This window comes from Neophocaena asiaeorientalis, unplaced genomic scaffold, assembly GCF_003031525.2.
Source record: "Neophocaena asiaeorientalis asiaeorientalis breed wild unplaced genomic scaffold, Neophocaena_asiaeorientalis_V1.1 scaffold54, whole genome shotgun sequence".
Classification (NCBI taxonomy): Eukaryota; Metazoa; Chordata; class Mammalia; order Artiodactyla; family Phocoenidae; genus Neophocaena; species Neophocaena asiaeorientalis.
Genome location: NW_020174938.1, coordinates 2,489,044 through 2,499,929, shown reverse-complemented (window position 1 = coordinate 2,499,929; position 10,886 = coordinate 2,489,044). Strand labels below are relative to the sequence as shown.

The 10,886-nt window shown below is 55.7% G+C and overlaps 1 protein-coding gene across 6 annotated transcripts; it reads right to left on the bottom strand.

Moving 5' to 3' along the window:
• Positions 1-1,012: 1,012 nt before the first annotated feature.
• On the bottom strand, positions 1,013-10,021 carry STOML1 (stomatin like 1). 6 transcript variants are annotated; one of them, XM_024761820.1, is made up of 8 exons: positions 9,691-10,021; positions 8,045-8,151; positions 7,781-7,890; positions 6,831-6,980; positions 6,347-6,550; positions 3,144-3,339; positions 2,470-2,682; positions 1,013-1,941 (listed from the first exon to the last, which is right to left on the bottom strand). In XM_024761820.1, the coding sequence occupies exons 1-8, from the start codon at positions 9,906-9,908 to the stop codon at positions 1,748-1,750; spliced, it is 1,392 nt and encodes a 463-aa protein (XP_024617588.1). In that variant the 5' UTR covers positions 9,909-10,021; the 3' UTR covers positions 1,013-1,747. The 6 variants fall into 6 exon arrangements, with proteins under 6 accessions (XP_024617588.1, XP_024617589.1, XP_024617593.1 ...); XM_024761821.1 differs by having other exon boundaries at positions 2,470-2,679; XM_024761825.1 differs by having other exon boundaries at positions 9,776-9,801.
• Between the last annotated feature and the right edge of the window lie 865 nt (positions 10,022-10,886).

Genomic DNA, 10,886 nt, shown 5'->3' with positions numbered 1-10,886 from the left:
CAGTAGCAATGGAGGGAACAGCGATGGATGGCTCGGGCATGTAGCTCATGGTCCAGCGATGGCTCGGGCATGTAGCTCATGGTCCAGCAGGGAGGGCAGGCACTTACCCAAGAACAGTGACAGACACAGTGGGGAATAGGCACAACGACAGCGCCAAAGTAGAGGGGGAGCCCAGGCCAAGCAGAGAAGATCATGCCCCACCAGGGCTCACGGGCAGCGGGAGCGTGGCCAGTGGGGATTGGAGGGAAGGCTTTTAAACAGGCAGCCCTGGCTGGGCGGCCTCCAGGAGTGGAGAGACGGACAGAGCAGGGGCAGCAACCTGGGGCTCTGGTCCTCCAGGAAGGGGCCCTGGGGCTGAAACCTGAACCCAATGGTGGTTTGGTCTACGCTGGGAGGACCTACAGGAGGCCAAGGCGGGCACTGGCAGGAACAAAAGGGCAAACTGGATGGAGCCTGGTGCCAAGGCAGCTGGAGAGGGCCCTGAGGGGGAAGGCCTGGTGCCAGATCACAGCCAGAGGCTGCTCCTCAAAGAGGAGCCTCACATTTCTGTGGTTTTTTTAACAAGTCTCTCCAGGATGTGAGATTCATCATTTCTCAGAACCCGAGATGTCTAAGGCCCCCCTTCTCTGGGGTCCCTGAGGTTTGGGCCAGAACAGTAGGGAAACAGTGACCAGGGGTATAACAGGAGGGGCAGCTGATAGCAGCTCCTACCCCTCTCTTGAATGTGATACGAGCCCCCAGCCCTGCCTTCATTAGGTTAATGTTTGCCAGACCAGCTCTGTCACACCCACACCCCCTCTTTCCTGCCAAACCTCTACCCTGACTATGAAGGGAAACAGAGTGCCCTGCTGCTGCCTGCTTTGAGACCTTTGGCAGGAAGCGGAACTGTGGGTGATTGAAGAGCACTGTTAGGGCTTGTGTCACCCTTCAGGGCCTGGGCCCCGGTCCGGCAGCAGGGGCATCACCTCAGAGACCCTCCGACCCACCTCCATTACCCCTATTTCTCTCCAAATACATTGTAAACATCACATTTATTTGAGGTTTTCAAACCTCCGGAAAGCACAGGAACAGCAGGGCTCTCCTTCATGCTGCCCCGGGCTCCAGTCTGTCAGGCATGCAAGACCGAGCTGGGAGATGAGTCAAGACAGACGTCTTCAAGAGCAGAGCCGGGGAGCAGCCAGCCCCACTCTTCCCTGTCCCCATCCCCCCAGCCTGGGCCTGGACTGCAATCAGCAGGGCAGATCCAGCCGACCCCCAGATCCCTCCCACTGCAGGGACCTCTTCTGGGTGGCCGCCTTCCCTCTCCCTCCTCCAGCCTCTCTGAGCCCGCTTCTGGAGCTTGGAGCCTGAGCTGCATGCATTGCTCCCTCACACTGGGACCAAGCCAGCTGCTGTCGGGCTGTTTCTGTCAGCCCTGGCTCTCCAGTCAGGTAGGCAGCGGAGCACAGCAGGCCTGGCTCTCCCGTCATCGCGCTGTGTACCCAGCTCAGACCGGGTACTCGGCAGGGGACCAGGATCAGCAAAGGCTTGTCCAGAGAACCACTGTGGGTGAGAAGGGCAGGGCCGCCTGACTCGGCCTTTCCCGGTCTCCAGGGTCTCCCAGCCTCCACTCATTGGCTCTTGCTGGGCCTGAAACTTCTCAGGGCCTCAACAATCCAAGGTGCAGTGTCAATGACTCCTCCTCCAAGATGCCCCCCTGGCTTGGTGCCAGGCTCGGGGCTGGGCTATGGACAGTCAGCCAAACCTGCTACTTCAAGGCCCTGAGGACAGCCTCCAGCTTCATGGCCACGGCCAGGTCGCCCTTCACCTTCAGCCGCCCGCTCATGTAGGCTCCCAGGGGCCGCAAGTCCCTGCACAACAGGGCCTGCAGGTCCTCCTCGGCCATCTCCACCACCACATCAGGGATGGCATCAGGCTCCCCATGCCCCACCCTCCCTTGCCCTGTGGGGAGAAAGAAAACTGAGCGTTAGTAGGGGGACGACTATGCTGCAGGGGGTAGGAGAGGTTAGCATGTCCCACTGGGAGGGGTGGAAATAGTGGTTAAGCGTTCAAATTCTAATACCCTGGGTTCAAGTTCCATTGGCTATGTGACCGCTCAGAGCCTCAGTTTCCAAACTGGTGAAATGGGGATGATGATGATAATCCCTAAATCATATGCTGATGATGAGAAGTAGGTGGGATAACGCACAAAATATGCTCAGCGCTGAGCCCGCCATGAACAGGACCGCAACGTGTGTGGGGCGCTTGGTACAGGAAGCTCGGCCATCTGAGTTGTCCTGCTGACGAGGACAGGGCAGGGAGACCGAGGCCTGGGTACTCACTGTCTGCAAATAGCATCTGAGCCCCTGACTGCTATGGGTTTGCCCTAAACTGGGGGCAGGAGCAGGGCCCAGTCTGAAAAAGGACCGTGGGTGGTCGGGGCTACGAGCAACCCAGGTGGAAGGAAGACAGCAGGGAGGGCAGCTGCACCTGTAGTGAGGTCCAAGAAGTAGATGCTCTGGGTGCCACTGGGCAGGACGACATTGAACTGGTAGCAGGCCCCGACCTGGCTGACCAGGGCCTCAGACAGGAAGGGCTTCAGAGCCGTCAGCAGCCCCTCGGCCACAGGCTGCTTGGGGCTGGACCCGGCACCACCATGAGGGGCAGACGGCTCAACCTCGTTCACCATATCCAAGGTATCTGCTGGGGGCGGCCGAGGGGATTGGGGAGGGAGGCAGAGAGAAGGTCAATGTGCTGCCAAGGTCAACGTGTGGCCTCCGTACCTTCGCGGCAGTTCCGTCTTACACCCTCTTCAGGCCCACGTTCAGTTTCCTCCTCAGTTTCCTAAGAAGCTGCCCTTGAGTTTTTACCATAACCCCAAATGCCATTTCTGAGCTACTCCAGCCTTGAATCCAAAACTCTGCTGGATGCTGTTGCTTCCTCCCATGGAGGCTCCCATAGGCCTCCACACACTCAGACACCTGGACTCTTCTCACTGCCTTAGCTCTGGTCAGCTCTAGAATCGGGGTGGCCTGAACAGCTGGGCGGGGTGTGCACTGCACAAGCTGCTTGGTTAAGGGAACAAGTAGCAAAGTTCAGTCTGTGCTGGACACCAAACTGAGCGCCCTGGGGAGCACCCTCACTCTTTCCCCGAGGCTCCTTACCTGGCTCGGGGAGTGGGGCACCTCCTGCCACTGAAGACATGCCTCCTCCCAGGAAGTGGAGGGCCAGCTGCTGCAGGGTGCTGTCCAGGCTGGGCCCAGCTGGACTGTCCTGGGGCAGCTGGAGCACGGCCTCCACTGCCAGCTCCACGCGGTCCACCTCCAGCCCCCAGGCCCTGGTCACATCGTTGATCTCCAGCTGGAGGATGGTGTGGGGAGAAATGGCACTCATTCAACAAACCTTTCCAGAGCACGTTCTTTAGGTAGGCTGGTATGGCCACAGTGGCACATGAGGCACCAGGCCTGCCTTTGAGAAGTTCCCAGCCTGGGACGGAGGCAGAGGGCAATTACAACCCAGCTGTGGGCAGCTGGTAGTGAGCAATCAGGAGACGGTGTGGGGCAGGGAGGAGGGGGTGATGCCAGGAGGAGGAGGAATCATCCAGGTGAAGGGGCATCAAAGAAGGGCCTTTCCAGGCAATGGGAAGAGCAGGTGCAAAAATGCAGAAAGGAGCACCTCGAATGTTCGGGGAACCGTGAGGAACGACAGTTCCATTTAGCTGGACCCTCAGTTGTGGCCTGGGACACCAGAGACAGCCGAGGGCTCAGAGGAGGTTGCTCCCGCTCACTTGGATTTATTCTGAGGCACAAGGAGTCCCGGAGATGAGTTTAGCAGGCAAGTGACAGGGCAGTCTTGCTTGTTGCAAAGATTCTCTTGGCTGCTATGTGGACACTGGATTGGAGGGGCTGAGGGTAGAGGCATGGAGACCAGGTAGGACATTGTTTCAAACCGCAGGCAAAAGTGATGCAGATGGACTGTCAGGCAGAGAGGCGGCTGTGAGCCGAGACACACCAGGGGAGGGGCACAACTCTGTAAACTCTATTAAGCTACAGAAGGACACTAGAGAAATAGAACCGCTGGACTTATCGGCTGCCCGGATGTGCGAAAACAAGGAGGGCGGTGAGGAGTTGGAGGAGCCATGTTTCTAGTATGGCTGCCTGCACGGATCAGGAACGCGGGCGTTTATCCAGAGAGCATACACAGAGGAAGACACAGATTTGGGGGTGGGTAGGGAAGGAATGGTGACTTTTTAAACACGTTAAGCTTGAGGTGTCTACGGGACGGCCAACCGCAATTGGATAAGTGGGGCCAGGGCGCAGGGCAGAGTGGGACTGGATCGGAGTGTTGAGAATAATTAGTGTCTAGAGTTAGCAGAAAGCCCCAGGTGGGTAAGCTCTCCTGGGAGGTCACAGGTGAGAAGAGACCACTGAGGGAAACCTGGAAACAGAAGGGCAGAAGAACAGGGAGTAACCAGGAGTGTGGAATAATGGAAGCAGAGGATCCAAGAATAACAGAAGGATGGGTCCATGGAGTCAAAGGCTGCCTCCAGGTGAAGTAAGGGAAGGACTGAGAAGTGCCCCTGTGCTAGCAAGAGGGAGGTCACCATGAGGTCGGCAGTGACGTCAGTCTTAGGAGCGTGGGGGGAGCCTAGATTAAGGACAGGAGGGGAGGAAGGAAAGGGGAGAGAGGGGCTAAGAGCTAGAGGGGGTCTGGGACAAAGGGAAAACGTGTGTCCTCGCAAAAAGGCAAGAAGAGGCTGAACTGAGGGAGGGAGCCGAGTCCTGGGCCCAGAGCACTGCCCGGTGCAGAGGAAGCAGATGCTTCCAGTGAGACAGGGAAACAGCACAGATGTAGATGAGTTTGAAGGGGTGATGCTGGAGGAAGCTGAGAGAGTTCTCACCCTAGAGTGTTTTCTCCTGAGGATTAAGAGGCAAGGCCTGTGGCAGAGGGACGGGTGGGGTGGCAATGGGGGAGGCTGGCCTGGAGCAGCTAAGGAGGGCCCAGCAAGTGAGAGGTGGGGAGCGTGCAATCCCTCTAGAGGAAAAGTACGCAGAAGCAGGGGCGCGGTGAGAATGAGAAACGTATGCCTGAAACGGGCCTTAGGGAGGTGTGCTGGATTTCCTGAGATTTCATTTTAGCCAGGCAATGACCCCACTTTACCAGGAGCCAACTCAATCTGGGCAATGGCTCTACATAACTCTAATGTCCTGGTATGGGACTCACTCCCTCAGATGGCCTCTCTTGGCTTTGCTGTACCAAAGCCATGTGCAACAAGGCCGAGAACAATTTTCTCTTCCTAAAGGTAGATCAAAACAGAATGTGGTTTCATGAAAAAAAATTATCAAATTGTGATCTGAGTTGTATAGGACTGAGCACTGGATTGGGGGCTGGGGGGCAGGTGACCTGGCTCTGGTCCAGCTCTGCCCTGACCACAGGTCTTAGGGGCAAGTCAAATAATTTCTGAGCCTTAGTTTCATTCCTCCAAAATAAAACAATAATACCAGCCTTTGCAGCAAAATGTAAAGCAGAGATACACTGAGCCAGGCAAAATGCTATGCATATGAGAGCTCCTCTTGGGAATTTCACCCAGTTGATTTATTTCCTGAAGGGACTGCGACCTCCAGGACTGGCATTACCCCACTCCCCTTCCTGTCCTCTAACCCTGGGGAAAGCAGATCTTAGGGGAACGAGGGGAAACTTCATCCACGGTCCCCTGCCAGGACATGGGAGGAAGCACAAGGTGAACGTGAGGAGCAGGGGACACGCCTTCAAACATGTATTTCAACCCCATCTTGTCACAGGAGGGATCTGAGGTGAATTCAAGGGTAACTGCTCACACTCAGAGAAGAGGCAGGAAAAAGGCCCAAATGCCCTCATGTCCCTTTGTTCTCTTCAGAACAAAGAACACAAACCCACAAAAATGCACATGCTGCCTCGGGGAGCATGGAATTCCCCTGAAGGTGACTGGGCCAGGAAGGCCCCTGCTCCTTTCACCCACCTGCCTGCCCCATGAGGCGGCTGAGTGCCCCCGAGGCCCAGTGTTGTCATGGCAATGCCTGCAGAGCAGTGAAGAGTAAAACCTCAGGCAGTCGGGGGCAGGACCCAAGAATTTTTGTCAGGCCACTCCCCTGTCCCCGCCCCTTCACCTCTCAGGGATAGATTTGCCCAAGATTGCTACGGTCTGTGCCATCTTCTGTTCCTCAACTCACAGTCCCACCCAGACCACTGACTCTTCAAAAGTCGTTACACTCTTGGGACATAAGGCAAACTGAGGCCCAGAGCGATCTGGTGCTCTGCTAAAGTGCCCTGGCAGGCAGAGCTGGGCCGAGGTGCCGGCCCCCGAACTCTGCCGTGTGGAGCTGCCTACCAGGAGCTGGTCGCTGATCTTGGGCTTCTCCATCTGGATCTCCCGCAGAGGCCTCTTGAGCAGAGCCTTGGTCATGGCATTCTGGGCTGTCATGCGTGTGGCTGTGTTCAGGTCCTTCACTGTCATCACCGACAGTACCGGGTCCCAGATGCGGAACTGGACGTCAGCCCCCACAGACAGCACAGCCCCATCCTTAGAGGCCAACTGTTGGGGGAGGCCATGAAAGAGGGGCTGGGGGCGCAGGGAGGCCAGGCCCACTGAGACCACCCAACCTGACCCACTCGCCTGGTCACTAGCTCCTCAGGAGCAAAATGGTATCCCCAAGTGCGTGGGCTTAGGTATATGGATCAAGGATGTCCTCCCAGCCCCCTCCCCCCTTTTCTGGTATCTTCCTCATTCCTCACCCCTAATGGCTACTCACAGGCCAATCCACCCAGCATAAGCCCCCACTCCCTCTGTCCACAGGAGCCAAGAAGCCCCTCACCTTGCAAGGAGGGACACTGAAGGCTCGTGTCCTCAGATCCACCCTCTGAAAGGAGTCAATGAAGGGCAGGAGCAGAACCATACCGGGTCCTTGAGGAGTGCGGATCCGGCCCAGTCGAAACACGATCATGCGCTCATAGGTGGGCACGATCTGTCCACAGCAGCAAGGGAAAGGGTTGAGAGCACTGAGCTGCTGCTGGCAATGATGTCTCGCCAGGTCCCTCCCTCACCTCTCTCCCTCTGGCCTTGTTCAGTGTCAGGTATCCTGAGCTCTGTCTTCCGATGAAAAAAACAAAGCTCTGAGAGGTTAACTGACGTGCTCAAAAATCACAAAGCCCCCAAGTGAAACACGCAAGATCTGAACACAGTTCTGAATGACTCCAAAAGCCATGCTCTCAACTGCCATACTGTATTGACTTGATCCTCCGTGAAACCTTTCACCTGCGTGATCTGAAGCTAGACATGACTCAAACCAGGAAGCTGTCTGCCCTTGTCTTAGTTAAGGGAAAAGCTGGGCTGCTCTAATAGCAGCCTCGAGCAAAGGGCTTTGCCAACTTCAGGTTCCTGGAATCCTCAAACAAGGAAATATGTCCAAATTGAGAAATGAAGTCTTAGAGAAGCAGTGACTTGCCCAAGGTCACATAATACTTGTTTCAGTGGCAGTTTGGGGACTAGGATTTAGGACCTTCTAAGGACTCCCTTCGAGACCACGCCAAACCCCAAGCTTTCTAGAGACACTGGCTGTTGCCTGGGGCCGCACGAGGGTAGGCTTCCACCTTCACTGCAGCTCTCAGGTGCAATCCTCAACTCTAGTTCATCCTTCCCATCTGCACCATCCCTTGTTGAAAACGAGGCCTGAACTTCCTATTACTCATCACCTGCTGGGCCAGGTTGAGTGTTTTCCATTTCTAATTTAGCCTAACCCAAAGCGAGGAAGATATTTGTGTGCACCTTAAAGCCAGTGTTCAGACCCCCAAACTTGGGAGTTTGGGAAGACTTGTTTCTGCCACTTATTGGCTCCCAGTATGACTTTGAACAAGTCTGAGCTTCAGTTTCCTCATCTGAAAGGTGAGAATGAACAATTATTTTCCAGCCCATTTCACAGAGCTGTGATAATATTTGGGGGAAGGGGGCAGAGGATGGGGAATTCACCCACCAATGCCAAAGCTCTCCACATGGCCCAACCATTCTGGGGGCTGATCCAGCCAGCCTTACCTTCAGGGCAAACCAACCAGAAATGGGGAAGGTGATCAGCAGCAGCAAGAACCCCAGGAAACTGATGAGGCCATGGCAGAGGCAGGAAGGCCAGCTCTGAGGTGCATCTGGGGACAAGAGAGCAGAGGTAGTCAAGGAATGCCGACTGGGTCTGGCAGGACAGCTGCTGGCTGGGTGAACTCAGTCAAGTGTACCTTTTGCCCACCTCCCCTTTCAGTGGCTCCTTCCTTTTCAGGGCTAAGATGTTCTTTCCTAGCTCACAGTTCTTCACTCCACTTTAGTGCCGTGCCCTAAGGACCATCAAATACTCGCCTTGCCTAATACTACTCCCATATCTTTGGGCAGGTGCTAGTTAAGGACTGTTCCTCCCTCCCATACACCAAAACAAATCTGTCCCAAGTCCCACCCTCACAAGGCCTATTCTCTGCGAGACAGTAGTCATTGGAATTGAGAAGCCAATCACACGATGCTCTCCTCACTGGGCTGAGCAGGAGTCAATCCTTTTATCTGATTTATATTGCCTCCCATAGCTGGCAAAGCCAGGAGTACCTGGGCATCTGTAAGCACATGCTGGGTTGAACTGAATGCTGCTGGCATAACACCTCCTCTACTATCAGCCCCAGAAGTGTGCTTTCAAGGAGTCCTTTTGGAGACAGCCTAAGGCTATCTGGTGAGGGTGGCATCACTGGACCTTAGCTTAAAGGGATAAAGCATCAATTGCTCTTCAACAGATGCCAGAGATGAGGGCAAAGATGTTCTTTCCTAGCTCACAGTTCTTCACCCCCCTTTAATGCCCTCTGGGCCATGCCTCGCTTGAAGCAGCTTCAGGTGAGAGGTGGGGGACAGAGAGCTAGGAAAATGAGATTCATCTGAACCACAGGTCCCTGCCCCCGTGAACCAGAAGCCCAGAATGGGAGTGAAAGCTGAGAAAACCCCAGAATCTGGGAGAGGTTATTTTCTGCTCTCTTTCCTCTCCCAACCCTGAACAGAGAGCAGACAGGAGCCTCAGCTCCACACTTCCAGGAACCCTATACTTCTGGGCTCTCTGAGCCCCAGAATGCTAAATCTCCTTTCCTGCCTCATTCTGACCCATGTGGCCCCTGCAGGAAAGGAACCCTTGGATAGGGGCAGCTGTCATTAGAGGAGGATCACAGAGGGGCCACATCCTCTGGGGTTTTGGTTGTTAGGCTGTGGCATGTGGGATCTGGCCTATGGGCCAAGGGAATTACTCAAGGATTTTGGAGCAAGACAGGGCCTGGAAGACATGACAGGCACCTGAGGGCCTACACATCTCCACCAGGAAACAGGGAGATGCTCAAGCTTAGGGAGTCTAGAGGTGCCCCCTGAGGTGAAGATTCTGCCATTTCTCTGCAGCCAAGTGCCCTTGGCGTGCTGGTGACCTCCTATGCCTAGACCTTAGTTTCTTTCTAGGCAAAATGGAAACCTGAAATCTCTGGGCTGATAAAAGCCGAGGAGAAACGAGGTGAGCCGAGGCTTCTTGGAAGATGAGAAACCTCTGGTGCTGCAGCCCCGTGGCCCTAGGAAGGCTGGATTAGCAGTAGCTTCCCAGCGCCTGATGCAAGCCCTTCTCCACATTGTGGAGACCCTCTCTCGGTCCCTCCTCTAAGGATGTGAGCGCGCAAGACCTGCTGACTCCCGAGAGGCAGAGGGTTCGGGCCCAGGGTTGCCAGCCGATCTCTCCCGGGTCCGCTGTGCTGGGCGGCCACTCACCGGCCCCAGGCCCCACGCCGCCCGGCTCCGGGGACAAGCAACCCTTCTGCGAGCCCAGGAAGCCAAAGCTCGACTGCTGGAAACGGTCAAAGTCCCCCAAGGGCAGCGCTCGGTACCCAGACCTGCCGAGCATGACTCCTAACGGGGGTACGCCCCGCGCCCCAGCACTGTACGCAGCCTGACCAGAGGGCCGCTACACCACCCCACCCCTGCTGGTCGCCGTTGCCGGTTTCGCCTGCGCGGCCATGGGCGGTGGCCCTGGCGCAGAAGGAGGAGGCAGGACGGGCTCGGCTCTCACCGTCGCACAGCGCCCCCTGCACTGGGAGGACCGAAATGCGGCCGCGGGTCAGGGAGGGAGGGTAGTCTGTGTTCCTGGAAGCCCGCAGGAGTCCGTCCTCCTACACCCTGCTCCCACTAGGCCTTAGAAAAGGAGCAGGAAGAGAAGTTGAGCTTTGTAAGGGGGTTTTCAGGAGCTGAATCTTCTCCAGAAGCAAGGAAATGCTACCAGCCTTCTCAGCACGAACTCAAAAACTAGGGACGGATTTTGGGAAGGTTGCCCTTATATGGAATTAGGTTGTCTCCAAGGCATGATAAACAAATTATTCCTCTTTGTGTCCCCTCAGCCCAGCAAGCTGGGCCTGGCAAAGAGTGGATCTCAGTGCTTATCTGTTGAATGAAGCAGTAGCCAGATCATTGTGGGTCAAGGTGGGGCAGGAGGGCCTGAACGTGGGCACAAAAAGAAAGAAATTTCATGTGCAGACCTCAGGGAGCATGGTAGAGTAAGGAAGGAGGGGACCCAGGGCAGCCCTCCAGAGCATCACAGAGGTGAGATCCTCAGTCTTGCAGTTGCAGAAGCAGCATGCCCCTTGATCCAGGTACCCAGAGGTAACTTGTCTCTCCATGGCTTGAGAAAACCCAAATGCAAATGGTGAATTTACTCTGAGAAGCATTCATTTCCAACAAGGTGTTGGGCAGGCTGTCTTCCAAAGCGGGCAAAGAAATTAATAAAGCTTTCCTTGTCTCACACGTGCCAGCCCTCAGGCCCCTCAGTCCACTTCCAGGTCCCTTCTGCAGATGGCTGCTTACCATCTTTGGCTTTTACTGGTTTGAT